The 25,556-nt window shown below is 36.5% G+C and overlaps 1 protein-coding gene across 1 annotated transcript in view; it reads right to left on the bottom strand.

The window, feature by feature from the left end:
- The window catches only part of LOC141432873 (neural cell adhesion molecule 2-like), a 141,338-nt gene that overhangs the window by 42,652 nt on the left and 73,130 nt on the right, over positions 1-25,556 (bottom strand). Inside the window, exon 3 of the mRNA XM_074094683.1 lies at positions 23,060-23,268. Within this exon, the coding sequence (XP_073950784.1) occupies positions 23,060-23,268 (209 nt within the window). The remainder of the gene's footprint in view (positions 1-23,059; positions 23,269-25,556) is intronic.

Below are 25,556 nucleotides of genomic sequence, written 5' to 3'. Positions count from 1 at the left end.
TAAAAAAAAAACATTTTCTGTTACGTGTAAGTATATGGAGTGCCCCCCCGTATAAATATTTATTTTTGTAATTTAACTACAAAACTAAATAGCGGTTTTGATAAGACATCTGTACTCCAAATTCATTGATATACATCTTGTAGTTTTCGCGTTAAATGCCTGTGACATACGGACGGACGAACAGACAGACAGACGCACTTGACGAAACTATAAGGGTTCCGTTTTTGCCATTTTGGCTCCGGAACCCTAAAAAGCAAGCGAGTTTGTGCGAGTGGCAAAAAGTGGCGGGCGTACAAAGGACACAGACACAATAATATTTCTATTCCGTTCGTTCAGCGACTACGCGTCGCGTCGGCATATTTCTGCTTGATATTTTAATAATAACGGTACCTATATTCATAAATTTTAATACCATAAAAGGCGTATATTTTGGGACGCACGATATCCGGCAACAAAGGATCTCCTATCTTTTATCTATTACGAGAGCCCAGATTAGAAGTATAACGTATAGCAAAAAGAATCTTATTAAATTGGGTATCTACTTCAGTAATTACATCGCCACGGATACTCGTACTGGGATATCTTATTGTTTAAATCAGGAATTTAGTCATACTCGTTACATTTTGATGAGAGAGGCAAAGAGTGATCGAGCGAGAAACATTTATTCAATAACCTTTAAGAAGTCTGAAGAACTGAAGTTCTTTGGTCACATCACCAGGAATGTGAGGTCAATGGAGAGATTGGTGGTTCAGGGGCAGGCATCACCAGCTCGCTCGACTGAACTGATTAAAAAAGCTACTGAGTCCACCATGGTCCAGTGTACTCGCAACGCTCTAACCGGCAGAAATGGAAGCACATTGCTAAGAGGGCTGTCCTCGAAAAAGTCTGCGACCCACCGAACATCTCTCCGTGTACCTCGTCTGCGGAACCACGACCACTCTGACAAGAGTGTCCGACTAAAAAGATAAGTCAGATGATGCTGATGATGGAAACTGTTGCATTGTAACTAAGATCTTAGTTACTGAACTTCCCTTTGGATAAATGAAATGAAATTGAAAAAAAAGAGCTCCGGGTGGCTAGTGGAGGGGATACGTTTGCGCATCTGCCAACTAACAAGCCAATGGCGTGACGGTCACGCGCGCGCTCCTACACCCCCCACCGCGTCCCTCACTGCTCCGCCGCCAATTTGGTCTGTATCTGGCTCACTGCGTAGGTATATCGCCAGGAGCTCTTTTTACGTGCGTTGATTTGTACTAGGAATCACTTTAAAGAAACTAACGATCAGTACAAATGGATAAAATTTCAACTGCAACGTAACCACACATTGCCGACTTCCCATTTACGAATTTATATTGTTATACTAGCTGTTGCCCGGGACTCCGTCTGCGCAGAATTTGTTTATCGCTATCCCGCGGGAACTATGCAATTTTACGAGATAAAAACTTTTCTATGTCCTTCGTCGAGACTCAAACTATCTGTATACCGAATTTCATCTAAATCCGTTCAGCGGTTTAGACGTGTAAAGGTAACAAACAAACAGACTTACAAACTTTCGCAATTATAATATAAGTGGGACTAGAATTTGTTGTGTTGCTATGAAGTTACGCTTTTAATCACAAAAGCATCATAGTACCTACAAACTTCCGTGTTATTAAATATGCCATGAAAGAGTCTGTCTAATTGAAAAAGCAAATTGGGGGAAGCTCGACTAATTACACATTGATTGCGTTAAGCCACTTCATCGAAGTCATTAGCATTCCCTGATGTTTCTAATAAAGTATTCAGTAGTAAGTAGTAGTATTGTTCTGTTGCTGAACAAAAATTGACAAGAGGTCTGTGGTTTTATAATGTTAGGTATAAAAAAAACTAAAAAAACTTGGTCCGAACGCGGCAGCAGCACACACACACACATACACACATATACACATTTATGGCCCTTTTGCTCCCGTTGTGAAAAGCATACGGTTATCATTTTCTTCGATGTCACAATAAATATTTGAAGCTACAAATAGATACTAATTAATTTGCCTTTGCTATCAGTTTAATACATCAGTGTTTGCTATGATGGTTTATTTTCGATGCACTACTTAATAACATATCTAATGTGTATTTGAATCTAATCATATTTTGCTAAATCGTGTTTTTGTCGAGTAAAATACGTATATCTAAATAAGCTTCAAAAATGAAATGTTTTAAAGAAAAATAAAAGTGAAAAAAAACATTGTGGTATGATGTGGCCAGGATTTTATTAATTGAAAAATAACGGAGCATTAAGAAAGGTTATTCTAATATAATAGAGGGACAATGCTAGTGTTTAAATATGCATTATAACACCAAGTTAATATATAAAACGTTACCAATTACTGAATTTGCGTTCCGTGGTCAATATGCTGACCATGGAACCCTTAAAGTTTCATGATGTTTCTTCGTGAGGCTTGCCACTGAAACTCTTTGTGCTAGAAAGCTGTAATTTGGCCTGGGCGTACCTACATAATAACTGCGTTAAAGAATGGTAAAAATATTCAGCCTACCCCATATTTAAACCTATAAGTCAAGGAAGTCATTTTATTCTTTGTATGTATGTATGTATTTCTTCGCTGGTTTTTTTACAACTCTACAATGTAAGATTATTATGTAGACTGGCTAGAAGTGCTCCTCATTTTAATTTCAACTAAAAACATATACAGATACAATGCCCCCACCCCCATTTCATCATCATCTACTCCTACTATATACTATATACACTCCCGCGGCATGACACAGACCTCTTCTGAGAATTAGAGGGCTTGGACCGTAGCTCCCACGCGGACCCAGGACGGATTGAGAACTTGCCCCCATTTCCACCGAAATTGATAAACACAATAAAAATACGTAGCGTTATAACTCAACGACAAATCGATTGGGACGAACTACCCAATAACTTACTTAGTCGACAAGTTAACAAAAATGTCCCAAACTTGGCCAAACTAGTTTTAAATGGACATCCTTGGACAAACCTCCCGGGACCCGGGACACGATAACGGGCTGCGTACAGTTATAGTTGTACTCTAAATCACGTACTTTGAGCAATTTACTTGATTTAGCTTCCTATTGAAGTCTTTTTAAAAGATTTTCTCGTTTAGCTGCTTCAATTTTTAACGCTTCGAACATTTTTGCAACGACGATCACAATCAATCAAAGACGAAGAAAACTCTTTATTGTACAGTCAGCAGCTGAAGTAAATGAGCGGTTATGGTGCTCAAAATGATTTGATCACTCTCTTATAGCCTTAGCAGTAGAGCTCTGCTGCTAACTGTATTATAATATATAGAAACAAATTGTAATGGTAAATAAATAAACAAATCTCTCTGGGTTGGCAATCAGGGTGATCATTAATGATCTGAGACAGTTTTGCCTAAATTTTCTGACGCTCGCGATTGCGATAAAAGGACAGATTTCGCATACAAAATCTGTCATTTGATTGCTATCGCTAGCGCCAGAAACGTCAAGCAATACTTCTGTCCTCTATTTTACCAACGTGAAAATCTCAATGATGTTATCTAGTGACAATCAATTATTTGTATCTGAATTTAATTCACAGATTTGTTAATTTGTACATTTATTTAAGTATAGGTTTGTTGGCAAATCTTGTCATGAGATTAAAGCTGTATCGGCTTGCCGTGGCATTATGCTGAGTGGGGACCTGTTTAGCGTCATGTATGTCTTTATTTGTTCTATGTTTGTTCCTATGTTTGTTTTTTATGGCGTTAAATAAATGTATTTTCTTTCTTTCTTTCTTTTTGTTTGCGTTAGGGCGCTTGTGCACTACAAGGAAATTTACTGTCCGGAGTCCGATTTTTAACGGTCCGATTTGAAATTTACATACTGGTTTGAGGACTTTTGCCCATGCCCATGGTCCGGTCTTGTAGTGCACAAGCGATCTTACAATTGTAGTGTTTCGTCAAAGTAGTCGCCCCTATCAGCGCGGTGAAATAGGACTTTGAACTTTCAGGAAAATATATCTTATATTTGAATTTAGTAAAATCACAACACAACATTTCACGACCGTGAATAATGATAACACGAATCAGTAAAAACGATTCATAAAGCAGTTAAATTAGGTCAATATTTAAAAGTTCTATAAAGACCCGAACGTCCAGTTTCGCGTCAGTAACTACGCTGTATAAATTAAAAATAAAATGGCCGTCGAAATTCGTTTCTCCCGAATCGAGAATCGGTAAATTTAGGATGTACCAGAATGAAATTGATAACGAAAGATGCGTCAAAAGGAACCATTTGTACCAATTTGCTGTAAATATTTGATTCAGCGCTTGAATGATTTCGTAAATAAATTATGGTCTAATATAGAATAGTAGAAGTTTAAGGAAGTCGCTTTACGTATTTTTACACAAACCTAATAAGTATTATCATCATCATCCCAGCCTATATACGTCCCACTGCTGGGCACAGGCCTCCTCACAAAACAAGAGGGCGTGGGCCATAAGTATATAATATTATATATATTAATTACTGCTGAACCTATTAATTTATAAACGCGAAAGTTTGTGAAAAATTGAATATATTTTTCACTTTTCATGTTCGTAAAGTTAGTTCGTATTTATGCTGCATCTAGGCGACATAAAATGATTTGTTTTGTTCTAGTGCATAAAGTAAAATCTTCGTCTAAGACGGGAGCTCGCCTTTGATAGGCACGAGTGGAGCAGGAGAGGAGAGGCCTTTGCCCAGCAGTGGGACACAAAAATAGGCTAATAAAAAAAATAAAAAAAGACCAAGGCAATCAGTTATAAACAGCCACAAACAAAGAAGTTTCTACTTATATTTTTCAATCATTTTGATATAAAACTAAAATCAATCAAAATAGATCAATAAAACTAAAAATTATAATTATATAATGATGCATTGAACAATCAAAGGTACATAGTAAGTGAACAATTGTTTCTACTGTTGATATTTCATTTCCTCGCCATCGAAGTGAAAATCAGAGTGTAAAACTTGAGCATTAAACCCATTTTCCCCTCGACGTGTCTATCCACCCTCGCCGTAACGGCTCGGGTGGCTAAATTAACGTCTCGGGTAAAATGGCTCGTTTTGTGCTCTTGCTGTACAATCTACTATTACATTTCAGACTTATTTTTTAAAACGATCGCTCCCCCGATGTAGGTCAGCCTTAAATTGGTATAAATCATTAAACAGCAAAAAGGTATTGTAGCGCAAGGAGCCAATCAACTCCACGATTTTATATTTTTAATCAAATACTCTTTACAGGCGCCCTTAATTAACTTTTAATATTCATTTTACGCCGCCGTATTACATTATTGTGGAAATACAGAAGCTATTGATGCTTTTGTGTAGCTTTTGAATAAACGTCTACAGGAATTTTGGATAAATTCTATTTACTTTCCATGTAGGAGAAATACATGATCAGCTTTAACACGCGGCTTCTGTCGCGAGAATGATTAGATTTGGCAGTCGAATTAAATTACAGGATTTAAATGTGGCGCCAGAGCTAAATTGTATGCCTCTAGACACTGTGCCGGGTCCGGTGTTTGGTGCTCGCAGGGTTTTTGAGATGGGCCAATCTCTTACCGCGTTAAAAAGGCTAATAAGGGACCGATGTGATCAGAGTGGATAAAGCAGCAGTGCTCTCTTTGCCCTATGCCAAATACAAACTCCGAAGTCCAGCACTGCGATGTTTAATGGACGATAAGTACATAAAATACACAGTACATAGTATATATATATAAAGTACAATTCAATAGAATCTGTCAATTTTCTACATATTTAAGACACCCTATCGTGGGCACAGTTGATTATATATTCCCTGTTGTTGCAATTATCATCTAAAAGGAATCAAAAAAGAATAATAGTCACATCGCAAAGCCTTAGGCAGCCCGGTGTTTATATTAGTAGGCTGGAAGTGTCTACAGGATTGTCAGATTCTATTGAATTAGAGTTTATATATGTTTATAGGGTTCGAATCCCGGCCGGGGCAGATATTTGTATGAATAATACGAATGTTTGTTCTCGGGTCTTGGATGTTTAATATGTATTTAAGTATGTATTTATCTATATAAGTATGTTTATCCGTTGCCTAGTGTTCATAGTACAAGCTTTGCTTAGTTTGGGACTAGATCAATTGGTGTCAAGTGTCCCATGATATTTATTTATTTATTTATTATTTTTATAATTATTATATTTGTCATGATTTATATATAATATAATATATAGTTTTTTTTCTTTTCCGCAATAATTACGCGTTCAGTTACGTGGGTGCACATTCACCGGGGTTCAGCTGAAACCCAGCGCTGCAGCGCTGCGCTGCAGTCCTTTTGGCATCACACTGTCACAATGTCTCTTATTTTCCTCTCTTCTCCTATTTATGTTTTACTGTGTGTTTGTTGTGATGTAGTGTGTTTTCTTGTCAATAAATGTTGTGTTTGAGTTTTTTTTGTCTAAAAAAAATCTGGTTGGAATCGAATGATGATTGTAGAGTTTTTGTGTTTACCCGCGGCTTCGTACGCGTAAAACATTAGGTACAGCTGTTGAATTTAAATTCCGGGATTTATTAAATTCTCGTGGGAATTACCTAAAATTACATCGTGGTTTTCATTAACCTTAAATTAAAACACCCATGCCAAATTTCATGACTATAAACCCAGCGGTTGTTATTTCGAGATTTTATCCCTATCCCGTGAGAATATCGCGATAAAAAGTAGCCTATGTGTTATTAAAGATGTCCAGCTATCTACATACCAAATTTCATGACTCTAAGCCCAGCGGTTATTAGGTCAAAATTTTATCCTTATCCCGTGGGAACATCGGGATAAAAAGTAGCTTATTTGTAATTTCAGACGTCCAGCTACATACATACCAAATTTCATGACTCTAAGCCCAGCGGTTATTTAGAGATTGTATCCCTATCCCTTGGGAATATCGGGATTAAAAGTAAGTATTCTATGTTTTAGATCAGGTTATGAACTAACTTTTTGCCAAATTTCATCCAAATTGGTCCAGCCGTTTCAGCGTGAAGAAGTAACAAACATACTCACTCACTCACAAACTCATTCACTCACTCACTCACAAACTTTCACACTTATAATATTAGTAGGATTTTCGTACTTCGACCGAGAATTTTATTGTTTAGGCAACCTAACACTTTAGACAAAATTTACTATAAAATGGTTTTTTATTTATTAAACAAATGAGTACAGGTCACTTTTAAACACATAATCTATTCTAACCACCTCCTAAGATACTACAGAACAATTTCAACACCTTGTACCCGTATACGAAGTTTGAATGCTTGCAGTTTACTTCAGAAGCGGATGCTTGCATTCCGGAGATCCGCAGTTCGCAAACGAACCTCATCTGTCAGCCAATTGTAAACTTTTTACTTCGTGTGCAAAAATACACTGAAACATAGATGCACAGAAAAACCAGAAAAATAGACCAGCGCTGGGAATCGAACCCAGGTCCTCGACATTCCGTGCCACGTGCTATACCGCTACCCCACCACTGGACAGGGGTACAGACATGAATATCTCCTATGCACCACATATCTTAGCTTGTTTGTTTCTTACCTTAGTCACTTAAGCAGCGACACTAGCGACATCTATACTGTAGCCCTCATCGATAAACTTTCAGCATTCCATTGGAACTAACCGCTCACCCGGACAAGAGATGTCGTTATTAAGCAATTAAATTAAAATTGGTTTTTGGAGTCTTATATGGGTTTTACGGGATGACCGTAAAAGTAACAAAAATTTGGAGTTGAAATAAAAAATGTACTTAAAGAGACTCCAAAAACCAATTTTACCTTCGTGTGCGTTTAAAATTTTAAAAGATTGGTTTAAAGCGTACTGAAATAATCAAAACATTTATATGTTTGTAATTCTGCGGGAAAACTTTGACTGAAGATTAAAATCGATCACAAACTGTAGTCTGACCTGGCTAAATTTATACAAGATCAAAATTATCCAACATTTGAACAAGTATTTTGTTAAATAAAGTGGACATGATCCGTCCTACCTATAATATTTTGTATTTAGGAAGCCGTTCTTTTGTTTATACGTCAATATATTTATTGTTTGTAATTTCATTGATTTGCGCGATTTATAACTATCTTTTAATTCAAGAACAAAGTATCGTTTGCGCCCGAGAAAAATGAAGACATAATATTTTCACATCCGCACAACAACACATTCTCATTATGGAAAATTCAAACTGAAACATAGATGCACAGAAAAACCAGAAAAAGAGACCAGCGCTGGGAATCGAGCCCAGGTCCTCAGCATTCCGCGACAGACAGACTCCAAAAACCAATCACATTCTCATTATTTCGTCAAGTTTTCGTCACAAAGTTACCAAATTACATCTCCACCAAGCTAACATCTCTTACTTGTTGCATTATTGCCTCTCAACCAACTAAACTGTGTATCATTCTTGCGCACTCAAGAACAGCTTCACAAAGACAGAATACGTCTTAGCGTTCCAACGCCTCTGGCAATAGAGTCGTGTTCGAGCCCTAATCTCCCAGATATACGATGCCTACACTGTACACATCGCAAACGAGGCCAATTTGCGAAGTGATGCGAAGTTAAAGACAAAGGAGTTTGCTGAAGTATTATTCTATTTCATTGCCAGGATAAGTACGGTCACACGAAAATATATGTGACAAATGTATTTTCAGTTATCTAGGATTATGTGCAGGTGGTAGGATCTTGTGCAAGGTCCACCCGGATTGCTACCACCAGCATCACTGTTGTGTTTCGGCGTGGAGAGTAAGACAGCCGGTGAAATTACTGGCACGTGAGGTATCCCATCTTAGGCCTCTAGGTTGGCAACGCGTCTGCAATACCCCTGGTGTTGCAGATTTTTATGGGCGGTAGTGATCTCTTACCACCAGGAGACCCACTTGCTCGTTTGCCATCCTGACATATAAAAAAAAATATAGTTTCAAACAAATGAATAAATATCACGACATCAATCGTTCCCTTATTTATAAATAGGGCACTAGGTATTTTTCATAGTGACAAATGTCAATCCACGGGTTTAAACTATATCACACCGAGATGTTATAACCCCCACGATCAAATTATGACCTATAGAGAATGTAGTGTAAAAAAAACGAATAAAAAGCTTAACATAGGTGTTAACCACTCTATAAACTTTTATTAAACTCTCGATATGATCTTCCCCTACGCTGTCTTAATGAGTGCTGAGGCCGACTGAATTAGCATGACAAATAAGAACGTTTCTGAGAAAAATCGAGGGGAAAGGATTATTCACTACTCCTGCACTAGGCAATTGTTAAATATATTTAATCGATCAAAACATACTTGGATCAATTAAACACATCCATGGCTTGAAAAAATCTTCGAACCCAGAGTCACAGCAGGGCTACTACGAAACTCATAACTCGAAGTTCGTGTCGTGCGGTCCCTCTGACACTTATGCTATTCAATACTAGAGTGAGAGGGACGGTACGATACGAACTTCGAGTTTCGAGTTTCGTAGTAGCCCTGCTGTTATTGACGTACCTAACCATAAAATAAATAAATAAATAAAATAAATATCACGAGACAATTCACACCAATTATTGACCTAGTCCCAAAGTAAGCTTAGCAAAGCATGTGTTATGGGTACTAAGCAACGGATAAATATAATTATATAGATATAGATATATACTTAAATACATATTAAACACCCAAGACCCGAGAGCAAACATTCGTATTTTTCATACAAATATCTGCCCCGACACGGGAATCGAACCCGGGACCTCAAGCTTCGTAGTCAGGTTCTCTAACCACTAGGCCATCTGGTCGTCTAAGCTAATAAAAGCTATCCGGTCGTCAAAATAACACAAACCAAATACTCAGGACCAGTTTCCATACGCTTTGATTTTTATGTGTGTTTATTTGGGCAAAACAAACAGAGGACATCACAGATATCTGTCGCAATTAAATTTATCAATTACTGGTGAAACAGGCTCTTGACTAACTTTTTCAGATAAGGTTAACATCGGTGACCACTTTATTCTATTTTTAGGGTTCCGGAGCCAAAATGGCAAAAACGGAACCCCTATAGTCTCGCCATGTCTGTCTGTCTGTCGGTCTGTCCGTCCTTGGCTTTGCTCAGGGACTATCAATGCTAGAAAGCTGTAATTTTGCACGGATATATAAGTAAACTATGCCGACAAAATGGTACAATTAAATATTCAAAAAAAAAAAAATTTTTAGGATACCTCCCATGGGTGTAAAATGGGGGTGATTTTTTTTTCTCATCCAACCCTTTAGTGTGGGGTATCGTTGGATAGGTCTTTTAAAACTTTTAGGGGGTTGCTAAAACGATTTTTTCGATTCAGTGATTTGTTTGCGAAATATTCAACTTTAAAGTTAAAATCAAGCGTCCCCCCCCCCGCTAAAATCTAAACCGGTGGGAGGAAAAATTTGAAAAAAATCAGGATGGTAGGAAGTATATCAAACTTCCAAAGAAAACTATAACGGCTAAGTTTGCTTGAGAATTATTAGTAGTTTATGAGTAAATAGCAGCCTAAGGTATAAAATTTACCTAAACTTGAAAGATTCCGTATAAAATACGAAATCCTTAGAAAAATATTACTTCATTTTTTTGTAATGGCTACGGAACCCTATTTTCGGCGTGTATGACACGCTCTTGGCCGGTTTTTTTTTCTAACATGATTTAAATGACAGACGTTAAACTGACATAACTAGAGTCCCTCCTACTGTTACGCAAACTACCGATACTTTTGCATGTAATGTACCTAGTGTTGAATTTAATAACTAAACTTTCCGACTCTGACGAACAATCTTGCAAATTTATAGTAAGTTCGTTTATTTTACCGGCTTTTATTTTTACCAATAACCATCACCTCTAGCAATTGCGGCCTATTGAAACATCTTCTTCTTCTTCTCTTTTAAAATATGGCTTTTCTGTCCTAATTAATAGGACAATTTCGCCAGTGTCAAGTTAAACTCTCTTTGAGAGGGACGTTGTACGGTGATTGTAGTTTTTGCAACTTGATAGTAAAATTCCAGAAACCACGTGGAGACCACTTGCGCATTAAAAAATGTTAGACACGAGAACAATATAGAATTTTGGGATCACTGTTCACTGTTAAGGTTAATCGCCGCATAAAACACTATTAAAATTATACTTCAACTAGCCAAAGAAACAGAAATAGCAAAATTAGATATTGTCTACGTCCGCCATCTTCGAATGCTACAAATGGAATCCTATTGAAACATCATTGTAAAGGCGTTCATTAAAGAAAGTAAGTTAATACTCGTATAATAACACAGTGCCTACGCAGTAACTTAACAATTCGTTATAAATTTGAGTTCAAATATTCGAACAATCAGCAGTTTTAATGTGATTTAATTTTTTCATGCATTATTCTCTGTTGGAAAAAATAAAAAAAGTTACCGCCGTACAAAGTTACTTACATAATCATCATGTGTCATTTGAATCATGCTAGAAAAAATAGAGTATACATAGATGTCGCTGATCCCTGTGGTAAACTTGGTAACGCTGCACCGCTAAAAAAATTTAAATCATTTATTCAGTAAATAGGCCGCAATGGGCACTTTTACACGTCATTTTTTTAAACTACCAGCGCTTTCAGAAAGACCATCATTGCGAAGAAGAATGCGCCGCAAGAAACTTGGCAGAAAGTCATTTTTTAACATAAAATAATTACAAATAAAATACTTAAATATTACAGTAAACAATTAAATAAAAAACAATAAAAAATAATAATAATACAGGGATGTATGGGGTCCCTTAGTTACAAAACTAAACACTAACTATTATCTACGTTCAGTGGAAGTGTAGACTGCTTCTACCGTCATAAATAAAAAAAAAACTGAAATATACATTTCAGGTCAAGTAACCATTAAGCTTTTGGATTCCGAAGGCAGCTCACGTCTGCCGCCCCCAAAGTTAGTTCATAGTTGAGCGCCCCTGCTGATCTGTCTGGCAGCTCACCCCTCACTCCACATCTCCTCAAAACACCAGTAACACACTGCGAATTTTACTTGTGCTATAATGGGTATCCTTGGGCATCGTATGAGCTTACCATCACTACGCTTACTAATAATATCCTTAATATTTAAAATAAAATATCTAAAACTGTAAACTTATAGATTAGAGAGGTCGCCACCAAGTCCTAATGTTTACAATTTTCTTTTAATTTTTTCGTTTAAAAAAAAACAGATTTTGTTGAGTGAACCTTCTGGCAATAAAACAAATAACATGTAGAGTTAAAGGAATCTAAACGAGCTTCAGTCTTGTACAGCTATCTATTGACCTTCAGGTAATCTACATGTAAGAAGGTATAGATAATAGAATTGATACCTTCCGCAACCTAAATGCTTTAACCATGACAAATGAGATGTCGATAGATTTCCATTAACCCGAAGATAAATCCAATACGGTGGAAACCGATACCATGAATAATGAAGTTGCGAATAGTTGGAGAAATTCCAAGGTCTTTTGTCTTCAATCTACTTAACAATGGTTTTGAAATTGAAAAAAAAAACTTTTCTTCCAAGTATGATTTAATTTCATCATAACCGCACTAAATACCCAGCACAAAGCGGGACTTTTCTGCTCTAGAGTTGAAAAAATGTATTAAAATCCTTTATTGCAGGTAAGTAACACAAGTATTTTTGCTATAAAATTAGCCTGGATAGTGTAAAAAAATCTAGTGTTAGGTTGGTCAACCTGACGGTCTTATGAAATTTGACAGATTGTGTACAAAAAATTGTTGCTACCAATCCAACCGAAAATAGTAAGTATATACAATTTAATTAACCAAACAGGTATAACAATTTAAGACATGTCCCCGTTCTGGGTAAAGGCCTCCTCCAACTGTATTCATGCTTTTCTGTTTTGCGCTTGTCGTATCCAGTTATTTCCGGCATTTTTTTGTATTTCATCTGCCCATCTATCCTTAGGTCGCCCTACACTCACACACACACTACACTCACACACACAGTGTACAGTGTAGTGTGGAGGTGGTGATAGATGGGTTTGTGTGATTTGTGTGTGTTCTTACAGTGTGGAGGTGGAGGAACTGCATGAACACGCATATTTTGCATAAGCTTAGCTATCGTAAGGTCGCGGGTGAGCAAAGAAATTCTTTTAGTTCATTGATATGGACCCCCGCAAAGTAACGCCTGATTCAATATCGACGGTGGAAAGCATAAACGCTGTAACCCAAAATGTGTAAAGTTTACACCAGAGCCAAAAAACTTTTTAAAATTTACTAAAAAAATCATAACTCTTGATCCTTTTGGCCTAAAGTAACCATTCTTTGACAAATGATGTATATTTGGCTAGGCTATCATTCTCTTGGTAAAAATCTTCTCTAAAGTAGTCAGCAAAGAAGTTTTGGTGGGTTACAGCATTTGAATATTTTGTTTTAGACCACGAAAACGCAGTTACATCAATACACTAATGTATGAAATAGTAGAAAGTTTATTTTTTTGGGAAAGCATAAATGTCGTAATTGGACAATTTACAGTGCTTATGATCATATAAAGTGTTGTAAGCTGGTTTAGATTCTCAAAATGAAAAATGAAATTGAAGTAACAGCTTACATCAATCCAATCCATGTAAATTAATTAGCGTAATCAGCAACTGGTCAAAATATTATGGGACTTTAAAAATGGAAAATACTTATTTTATTTAGTATTATTGATTAATCGTATCAGTAATTTATCAAAACGACAAAATAATTTAGGGAAAAGTGTTTTTATGCGTCTTGATATGTTTCGCAATCCGCGTCTCTTCGATAGTTCTTGTTTTTTTTTTTTATTTTACTTGCTGGCAATCCCAAATACTCCTGAACTTACTTGTGGAATCAATTTTGTCAATGAGATTTTTGAAGTTTTTTTACTACTTGTTGTATTTTTTTGGATATCTATACTAGTCTATACTAATGTTGGATGTTTCTTACGAATAAACTCGAAAAATAGGTACCCAACCGATTTCATTTTTTTTCTGCATTAAAATGCTACACTATCCCAAAGTGATATACACACCTTATTTATTACCAGAAAAAGTTAGGGTTTCGTACTATTAAAACTTTAATAATGTAACTTGAGGTGTAACAAAAACAAGCTTTTATTAGAAAAAAAAAACAGAACTAACAAAGGAAAAATTATCCAATTAATCCAAACCTGTTTACTCTGGTTCTGGAAGATGTTTCAAAAAACTCGCATGGGAAAATCGAGGTCTAAATATAGCAGGAGCTAGACTGAATAACTTAAGGTTCGCAGATGACATAGTTCTTCTCTCCGTGAAAAGAATTACAGGTAATGATTCAAGAGTTGAGTGACGTCTCTTTACAAGTTGTTTTGGAAATGAGCTTGGAAAAAACCAAGATTATGACGAACATGGATGGAAATACCGTAAGCATAACCATCAACCAAACCACCGTAGACCAGGTAAAGAAGTACGTATACCTGGGATGGGACAGGAGATCAGGATGGGCAAAGATAACCAAACTAGTGAACTTCACAGACGAATAAGGCTTATGTGGGCAGCATACTCGAAACTGGACTTTGCTTTTAAGAACAAAATTTCTGCGGAACAAAAAGCCGCAAAAAGCCGGTGCTCACTTATGGTGCTGAAACCTGGGTATTCACGAAAGACGTGATCAATCGATTACAAGTGGCCCAGAGGGCAGTGGAGAAGAAGCTGGTAGGAGTGTCGCTGATGGACCGCAAAACAAAAAAATAGCTTCGGGATCAAAGCAAAGTCGCACACGTGACAAAACGAGTGGCGAGCTTAAAGTGGAACTGAGCTGGACATGTGGCCCGGAGTGAACAGTCGTGGTGCAAGTGTCTCCTAGAGTGGAAGCCATGGGGGGAAAAGCGACCTCAGGGTAGACCACAAATGCGGTGGAAAGACGATGTAAAAAGGTTGCTGGTTCAAATTGGATCCAAAAAGCTCAATGTCGCGACGAGTGGATAAAACTGAAGGAGGCTTACACCGAGAAGTTTAAGAAAGCCTGAAGAAGAAGCCTTATATCGGTATCTAGAAAAAAACGATATGTCCATGTACTGTAACTATGTCACATATAACTAGGTACAGGTACTTTTTTACGTTTTAAAAGTTGATAGAAATCCCGACCAAAATTAAACCATATTATCTATATCTTTACATTAATCCTTATCCAAATAAATTACTTCATATTCAAGAATATTTCAATACTTATAGATCACTTTTTGAATTATTCTAAATAATCGGACTTTCCACTCAAAAAATATTAGATACGAATTAAAAAAAGCGTTCCGTTTGCGCGGGAAATGGAGCTGAAAAATGTTTGTGAGGTGTCCTTGTATAGGACCTTTTTTTAAATTTGTGACCGTGCGAAGCCGGGGTGGGGCGCTAGTAAGTCTAGTACGTAGTAGATATATTGTTAGTTTTTTTTAAAGAAGATTTAGTGTTAGTTACTAATTAGGCTTATTTAATGTATTATATCACATATACAAATTTTAAAAATAAAACTACTATCTAATCTACTTACTATTTACAAAACTTATACTAAATAGAAAATGTCTTCAAGTGTTAGTTTGATAATTAACTTATTATTATTGTATTGTCATCGCTTCTTAATGAATATATTAATAAGTAAGTCTACAGAGTTTAAATTAAATCTGACCGTTTAAAGTGGGTCAAAATCGAGTTCAAAGCAGTCGGTTACAAAAAAACATACATGAAAAGCTAATAAAAGCGTTGTAAAATTGATGTAAATTGACTGCTAACAATAATATTATGCATTTTCAAATGCTGTAACGTCATGAATCTTATCCTAATGCTCCGGGAACTGCCTTGAATATTTTTGATAGAAAGCTGTAACCCTAAGTATTCAGTTGTTTTGATTCCCAGTGAATGCTTTAACACTCACCTGCAATACATTCTCGATCAGCGTAAATGCTGTAACCCACGTATGATATATTTTTTATTACGCCTAAACGCTGTAAGTGACATCGTGTGGATGAATATTGTTCCGCGTGTATGAAGTAAGATACAGGACTCTATTTTTATTCGTTTTTCATGTCGGTTACAGCATTTGACGTACCATAAATAGCCAAAAATTGTAAAAATTCCTACGCTGTCCAGAAACTTCTAAGCGTCGTAGAGCAACGAGAGTTACAGCATTCGACGCAGAAAAAAAAACTGAATCGAAATATGCAATAAAAAATTTTTGGTAAAGGTGTGGGTTACAGCGTTTATGCTTTCTACCGTCGATATATTATAATTTTTGTTTCCACCGAAACAGTATGTTTTTGGTATTTTTTCTGTACAACTCTACAGGTTAGGCTAAGTTGTATGATTTAGTACAATTCAGAACAATAATTGGGTTCAGCGAAAAGAGTTTTAGAGAGTGTTAAGAGTTATGTTAAAAAAGAAAGAAAGAAAGAAAATGCATTTATTTAACGCCATAAAACAAACAGAAACAAACATAGAACAGCGAAAAAATTGCGATCCGTTATGGACGCATGATAAACACTTCATTGTACAAAATTTAAGGACTAAAGTCAATGGACAACATTCACAATCATTAGAAAAGACGAACTTTTTCTCTTTAGGGTTTTCGACCAGTCAAACTTTGTGTGGATGAGAGGAGAATTTAACTAAGAATCTAAAGAAAACTAGGGTACCAACCTATCACCTATTGTAAAATATTCTACTAAATAAAATATATGTACACCATAATTAGAGAAAAAACTTCTTGATTCCTTGTTTTTTTTTATGAAAGTTAAGGTTCGCCAAAATGATGAAAGGAAGCTCTGTACCAAATTACAAGTTCTAAAAGTTTGAAAACTGCCTTAATTATGTCCTTCAGTTATCTACTGTCTTCTTATATGCCTACTAATATCTATGTAAAGGCTGGTCAGGATTTTAAAGAACCCGACGCGAGGGCAGCTTTTCTACGTTTTATATTGCAACATTCTTTACACTTACTTTACGATACCTAACAGTCATATTGACAACGGTGTCGGTGATGTTATTTAAAGGAATATTTCCTAATCCCTCGGACTTTTTCTATGAAAAATACTTTTATACAGTGTGAATTATTTTCCTTCCAAGGCTATGGATAATCTTCGGCATTTTAACGCACAAAAACAGAAAATAACTTAATAATAGCTTATAATTGTGCACAAAATCAAGGTTAAACTTTATGAGTTATGTATGACACTAAATTCTCCATGGACGGTTTGAAGCGTTTTGGTTTTGGATACAATGGTACCGTCGGACTGTCAAGTGGTTAAATTTAATTGCGATCTATATTTTAGTGAACTAATTAACCTTGATCTCCTTGAATAATTGAAAACTATTATTTCAGCTTATGTTTTGGATGTTCATGGGCGGCGGTGATTGTTTTCCATCAGGTGACCTGCCTGCTTGTTTTCCCCCTATCAAAAACAAATATATTTATTAAAAACAGTAACCGATATTCTACTTTCGTCCACAAGCATACTGTACTTCTTTTGTCTCGGATGAAATCTATGATATATTATATGCCAACATCGCTTATTCCCGTTGTTTGTTTTTAATTGGATTAAGTTTATTTCGTGTTGAGTTATTTTTGTGCGTTATACATTTTCCTCGATGCGTTTCTTTTTCTTCTTCTCGGTTATTATTGTTAACTGGTAATAATAGAAAGAATAATATTGGATAATAAGAATATTCGAGTTGATTGGTTGAGCTTGTAGAGGAAAAACCTTCAATTTTCAAACCCTCGTCTTTGACATAAAATATCAGCAGTCGACGTTTCGCTGCTGTGGCTGCTGTGCGTTTTTAGGGTTCCGTAGCCAAAATGGCAAAAACGGAACCCTTATGGTTTCGCCATGTCTGTCTATCTGTCCGTCTGTCCGCAGCTTTGCTCAGAGCCTATCAATGCTAGAAAGCTGTAATTTTGCACGAATATATATGTAAACTATGCCGACAAAATGGTATAATAAAAAAAAAAATCAAATAAATTTTTTTTAGAGTACCTCGCATAGAAGTAAAGTGGGGGTGTTTTTGTTTCTCATCCAACCCTATAGTGTGGGGTATCGTTGGATAGGTCTTTTAAAACCATTACGGGATTTCTATAACGATTTTACTATTTAGAGATTTGTTAATATTCAACTTTAAAGTGCAAATTTTCATAAAAATCGAGCGTCTCCCCCCTCTAAAATCTAAACCGTCGGGTAGAAAAATTTGAAACGATTCAGGATGGTAGTAAGTATATCAAACTTACAAGAAAAACTATAACGGTTAAGTTTTCTTGAGAATTATTAGTAGTTTAAGAGTAAATAGCAGCCTTAGATATTTTTTTTTTATTCGACTGGATGGCAAACGAGCAAGTGGACCTCCTGATGGTAAGAAATCACCAACGCCCATAAACATCTGCAACACCAGGGGTATTGCAGATCCGTTGCCACCCAAGAGGCCTAAGATGGGATACCTCAAGTGCCAGTAATTACACCGGCTGTCTTACTCTCCACGACGAAACAAAACAGTGCAAGCACTGCTGCTTCACGGCAGGATTAACGAGCAAGATGGTGGTAGCAATCCGGGCGGACCTTGCACAGGGTCCTACCACCTGCAAAACCTACCAAACAAAATATACCTTAACTTGGAATATTCCGTAGAAAATACAAAATCCTTAGAAAAATATTACTTATTTTTTTCGTAATGGCTACGGAACCCTATTTCGGGCGTGTCCAACACGCTCTTGGCTGGTTTTTTTATAGAGTTACTGCCTCATTATTATTGTCTTTTTAGGGTTTAGGGTTCTGTATGGCAAAAATATAAGTTTTTTACGGTTTCCTAGAATACTGTAATTTAGTATGGTTATAAATACTTCGATCTCATCGAACATGGGCTCTTTGAATACACCCACAATGCGGTTAAATAAAGTTATGAAAATAGTTATTTGTGCAACAAGCAAATTGTTTTTTGGTGCGAGTGTTGAATTTGAATCCCGAGCAATCGAAGGACTCTATCATTGAATCACGAGCGTAGCGAGTGATTCAAGGTTAGAATCCTGAGAGCAGTGAGGGATTCAAACACACGAGATGCAAAAAAAAAACTTTGGTCTCGTCTGACTTAACTTTTCACTTCAGCAGCGAGAACATAAGTTAGAATAAAATCACATACACAATACAATATAAAAATATATAAATAATCCGATTACTAAGAAACAAATATATAATAAGCACATTTAAAACCTTTACTCTAAAATAATACGTACCGTCACCATTACATCTTTAAAAAGTCACCAATAAGTTAAAAACGCCAGACAATGATCAAAAGTCTCCGGCATGTTTTGAATTCGGAACGAAAGTGTCGAAGGTATGATACAAATCTCATACTAATAACATGCATCGTAATTTGAACTTAAAACTACTTATTTGTAAAATATGTCATATGTTTTAATACCTACTGCAAAAACCCTCATCTTTGGGCTTTCTTTGGGTCATTAAAAAGGTTGAACAATAAACGTATAAACAGAGGCGTCGCGTCTCTACCTATAGTGCAGGGTGTGCGTTGCACACGGGCGCAGCGGTGTTAGAGGCGCCGGCCGCGGCAACTTTGTACCTATTGCATTTTGACCGCGCGCTTCCTAGATGGCGCTAAAGTAATAATTGCACACGGCCGCTACATGGGCTAAGGACGCCGCTGCGTATAAAGTATTAAGTATAAATGTTATTAAACCTTTAAATATGATTGTATTAGGATTTATATGAAATAAACATAAATAGATTTAATTGCAAATTCATTTAATTTGATATAGTTATTTGTGCAACAAGAGAGCAAAGTTGTTTTTTGTTGCGAGTGTTGATTTTGAATCCCGAGTAAGCGAAGGATTCTATAATTGAATCACGAGCGTCAGCGAGTGATTCTAGGTTAGAATCCTGAGATCAGCAAGGGATTGAAATACACGAGATGCAAAAAACTTTGGTCTCGTGTGACACATACAATTTTTCACCTCAGCAGCGAGAACATAATTTAAATGTAACATAAGAATAAAACCACATATACCTATACATATACCTGTTTACAAAACAAACACATTTTTTTAAAACAGAATCCGATTATTATCAAATATAATAATTACATTTAGGACCATAAAAAGAGTCCAATAGCTACAATACAAATCGCATACTCATAACATGCAATCTTAACTTCTTGTACTAATGTCACACTTATTTTTTAATACTGCAAAAGCCTCATCTCGGGTAATTGAAAAGGTTGAACAATTAAACCTTTAAATATGATTTTTATTAAGATTTCTATTACATAAACATAAATAGATTTGTTAAAAAATCATTCAATTTAACAAATAATAATTACACTGTAGAGGCAGTATACGGAATTCTTTTATAAAAAAAAAAACAAGAGAAGCGGCTTTCGTGCAACGAGGTTGCATACTTTATTAAAAGATCGGGAAAATTTACATTTTGGAAATATTTCGATATATTTTTAATACCAAAAATTTAATTTAAGTTTGTAATCGACAAATTTGATCCTATCTCTTGCTTTTTTCGAGTTGAAGTGAAATGACAGATCAAAATAAAGTTCAAATATTTGGAATTCAGTGAGTAGACCTACACTGTACTCAGCATTTAAAAAAATAATTAAAAAGTTACTTTGTCTCACGGAGTGAGCAAAATGCGATTTTGCTCACTGATTTCTCATAGCAAAACCTGCCTGTTTGAGGTGCTGAGGTGAAAATATTTATTCCAACTCTAAGAGGTAGGCATTATACGGAACGCTACTAAAAAAAAAACAAGAGCAGTGGCTTTGGTGCAACGAGGTAGCATACTTTAAAACAGTGGGAATATTTTGACATTTTGGAAATAATTATTTTTCATGTAATTTAATTTAACATTGTAATCAACACATTTGATCCTATCTCTCGCTTTTTTCGTGTTGAAGTGAAAGTGCCAGATCAAAGTGAAGTTCAGATATTTGTAATTCAGTGAACAAACACAGCACTGTCCAGAATTAAAAGTTACTTTGTCTCACGGAGTGAGCAAAATGCGATTTTGCTCACTGGATTCTCATAAGAAAACCTGGCTGTTTGAGGTGCTGAGTTTTTTGGATTGTACCTAAGGGATGTCTTTTCGTATATCCCATGACGAGGGGTAAATACAAAATTATTGTAATTTGCAAAACTCATTTCGATTCAAGGATCCGTTTTTAAAGTTAAGCTTTACACAACAAATTTCTTCTTAATTACAAAGTAATAACAAATATTTTGTACCCTAACCAAGCAAATTACAGTACGTCAATCAAGAATTTAACGGTACGTAGATACCTGCTAAGATGTTACGAAAATTGACGAAAATTCCGACCCCTCGAGTAAAGACCCTGTCTAGGGAGAGTGTTTTGGCCGACTCAATATTAAAGATTCCTTTGAGTATTGTCGTCAAATAGCGGAAATACTGTAACAGTTACGCAATCATAAACTAGAATTAAAATGATGATATCGAAAACACAAACTGAGACATGGATGCACAGAAAATCAGAAAAAGAGACCAGCGCTGGGAATCAAACCCAGGTCTTCAGCATCCGTGCTGCGTGCTATAACCCTTACACCACCGCTGGACAGGAATCTAGACACGAATTTTTCCTATGCATGCATATCTCAGATTGCTTATTTCTACTACGCTACTTATGCAGCAGCACTAGCGACATCTATGTTCCGCTGTCATCGAGAGACGTCACACTCTTTCGGAACCAACCGCTCACCCAGACAAGAGATGTCGCTACTAAGCAATCAAATTATGATTGGTTTTTTGGAGTCTTTTTGTATTTTTTATTTCAACTCCAAATTTGATGATGATGTTTTTTTTTTCGAACTGACGATATGGCTATTAAAAGTGCTTTTAAATCTACTGCATTATTCATTAAACATGGATACCCTTAGCATAAAATTGTATTAGCCTTCACAAGTTATAAAGCTGAAAGTTCTTATTTTATTCTTCCGAAAAGTGGCTTCCTGGTAGAAACAAGCCATTGAACATAGGGTTCTTCCATGACTGTTTTAGTAGGTACTTAATAATAATTCGTATATGAGAATACATTACACATGAATACATTACATTTGAAATTTACCACGAGCTTTGCGGTGAAGGAACATCGTAAGGAAACCTGCACAAACCTGCGAAGCAATTCAATGGTGCGTGTGAAGTTCCAATCGCACTGGGCCCGCGTGGGAACTATGGCAAGCCCTCTGCTCTGAGAGGAGCCTGTGCCCAGCTGTGGACGTATATAGGCTGGGATGATGATGATGATGATGATATGAGAATTAGCCAAATCCGACATTAGGCTTCATTATAATTATCCTGAGTTATAAAAATAATTTTTATTTTAAGTTGTTATAAAATAATTTCAGGACTGACCATTGAACTTGGCACCTTGGCACTTGGTACCCATTTAGATCTCACTTCTTTTGTCGTTAAACTCAACATTGAAGGCATATACCATATCATAAAATTGAACTTGGCTCTGATTTCATATTTAATGTATTGATGGGATTCGTTTATCGTTATCACGCGGGAACTATTCAGTGTCCGGGATAAAAACTATCATGTCCCGGGACTCACTTTCTGTAGGTATACCGAATACCATCTAAATCGGTTCAGCAGTTTAGACGTGATGAGGTAACAAACAAACACAAACTTTCACATTTATAATCCATACTAATATTATAAATGCGAAAGTGTGTTTGTATGTTTGTGTGTTTGTCCGTCTTTCACGCCATTACGGAGCGACGGATCGACGTGATTTTTGGCATAGAGATAGTTTATGAGCCCGAGAGTGACATAGGCTACTTTTTATCCCAGAAAAATGCACAGTTCCCGAGGGAACAGCGCGATAACCGAATACCACGCGAGCGGACCCGCGGGCAAAAGCTAGTATTAATATAAGAGCGGGAAGTGGGATATCAACAGGGTTAGAAAATCATTTGCCACGAATACTGTGCCTACATCGAGCCTGCTTATTCAGATATTACAAAAGTACTCACTAATAACAGTAAAATTGAGCCTCAGGTTCCTCGTCGGCGAATTCTTGAAATCCACTCTGCACCGGTACATCCCCGCGTCAGGTGGGGCCACGCCTTCCACTAGGAGGACTGCCGTGGAGGCGGCTGCTCGGAAGTAGGCCCGAGAACCGAACCCCGTGGGTGATGACCATAGCTTGGGCTGCGTCACGAGACGGCCGCGGACGTCGTAACTGCGGACAAGAGTTGTGTACAAGTATTTTGGATGGCGAACAATTTTTGAATTTTCATTCTCTTTGCTGTCGGTGGCTGATTGGTGCAAGTTTTTTGCAGCGCGCCTTCAACCGTAAAAAAGGCGGCAGTCAGCGACACTTCAAAAAAAAACTCTCGGCGGACATATATAGGTGCGATTGTGCTTGGTTTTGTAAAATAAATATTAATTGTAATTATAGACATTTGAGCGCATTTGAGAAAGTCTACGAATAATAAATAAATAAATAAATATCACGGGACAATTCACACCAATTGACCTAGTCCCAAAGTAAGCTTAGCAAAGCTTGTGTTATGGGTACTAAGCAACGGATAAATATAATTATATAGATATAGATACATACTTAAATACATATTAAACACCCAAGACCCGAGAACAAACATTCGTATTTTTCATACAAATATCTGCCCCGACACGGGAATCGAACCCGGGACCTCAAGCTTCGTAGTCAGGTTCTCTAACCACTAGGCCATCTGGTCGTCTAAATATTTTTTTTTTATTTTTTTTCAAAGAATGACGGTACCTTCACTTATCGTGAACAGAGGCCGTAATGCCTAACGTTTCTGATGCTCGTGATCGCAATCAAATGACAGTGTTTGTATGCGAAATCTGTCATTTCATTGCGATCGCGAACTTCAGAAACATTAGACAATACGGCCTCGGGTTTGCGATGGGCCGGGCTGTGTTCCCACACAGTCTTTAATCAGGAATGTTTATTTTATTTTTGCACTGTTTTTATAGTTTATTGAGAGTTATTGTAATGCATCACAATGTCATTATTATTGAAATTATTGTAAATATAACACTACAATCCTGGTCTGACTTGTCAAGGTTTAACTGTTTCGAAAATAGTTAAGCTGATCGAGTGTTGCCATATATGCTTCCGGATTGAAAGCTTTTTTGCGAACTTCCTTCCGCTGGCGTTCGTGTCGTCATAGTGTGTTGTATGTCTTTATATGTTTTAGTTTTTAAATGGGTCCCACTGAGAAACAGCGTTGCGGCTTGCCGTAACACTATGCTGAGTGGGGTCCACTTTATACTATTCGATGTTATTTTTATTTTTTCCATCTAATGTATTTTTATGTGTATCGAATATGTGTAAATAAATGTTTCTCTCTCTCTCTCTCTCTCTCTCACATTATAAAAAAAATTGTGTAAGTAATAACTAACTTTATCAGTATGTGTGTTATTACAGTGTGGAGGTGGAAGAGTTGTATGAACACACATTTGTTGCATAGAATAGCTATCGTAAGATCGCGGGTGAGCAAAGTAATTGTTTATAGGTATTATTTCATTGTATACTAAGGACACATTCATAAAGACAAAATAACCTTTGCAAATACTAACACATAATCCTTACTTGATATGATTTGGACAAAATTGTCGTTTATTTTATATTTGGACTCAGCGTATCGGGCGATCTGTAATAGACTGAGGCAACTTATTTGTTGACAAATTGCTTTCGCTCCCGTTTCTTACGTTATATTCTGACCCTTAGTATCTATTATTGCCAGGGGCTACTTGTTTGGATAAAGACACGTGTCGTGTCGATTTCCTGGACACCTGTCAACAAACAGCGCTTGCTATTGGAAAAAATGTTTCTACGAGACACATTCCATTGTTTTTTTTTCTGTTTTCTTCGGATCACCAAATAATTACATATGCTAGTGAATATTCAAGCGTTTTACTGTCTTGAGTAGCATAAAAATTTAACCCTTCATCTCTTAATTGTAAACTTGTCGGAACGGTAATGACGAAAAACGCAACGCGTCTGCAATACCCCTGGTGTTGCAGTTGTTTATGGGCGGTGGTGATCTCTTACCATCAGGAGACCCACTTGCTCGTTTGCCATCCATCCAGTCGAACAAAAAAAAAACGCAACGAAAACGCTGAATATTACCCTAGCCACTAGTGGTTTCGTGAGCTGTTGGACAGGCGAGTTTTTATATAATGACTGAAAGAGTAATATTTTTTACGTTTTCAGCCCGAATAAAAAACAAATAATTATCAAACCTGCTTACAGAAATTCACGAGATTCGATGGGAAAAAGCAGCCTGCAAAAAAGAATAACGGACATCCGCCGGATCCACGCTGAGCATCCGCTGGACAAACGAAAAATATTTTTGCACAAACGGAATCGGAGACGCTCCGCGCTCGCACGGTTAATTAAAAAAAATTTTTTTACTAACAAGCTCCTTTTACATTAAGATTGTTTTTTTGGAATCTTCTTGTATTTTTTATTTCAATTAC

The sequence above is a fragment of the Choristoneura fumiferana genome, chromosome 11 (assembly GCF_025370935.1).
Source record: "Choristoneura fumiferana chromosome 11, NRCan_CFum_1, whole genome shotgun sequence".
NCBI lineage: Eukaryota > Metazoa > Arthropoda > Insecta > Lepidoptera > Tortricidae > Choristoneura > Choristoneura fumiferana.
Note: the sequence above shows the minus strand (reverse complement) of the source record. Positions and strands in the feature narration are given on the sequence as shown.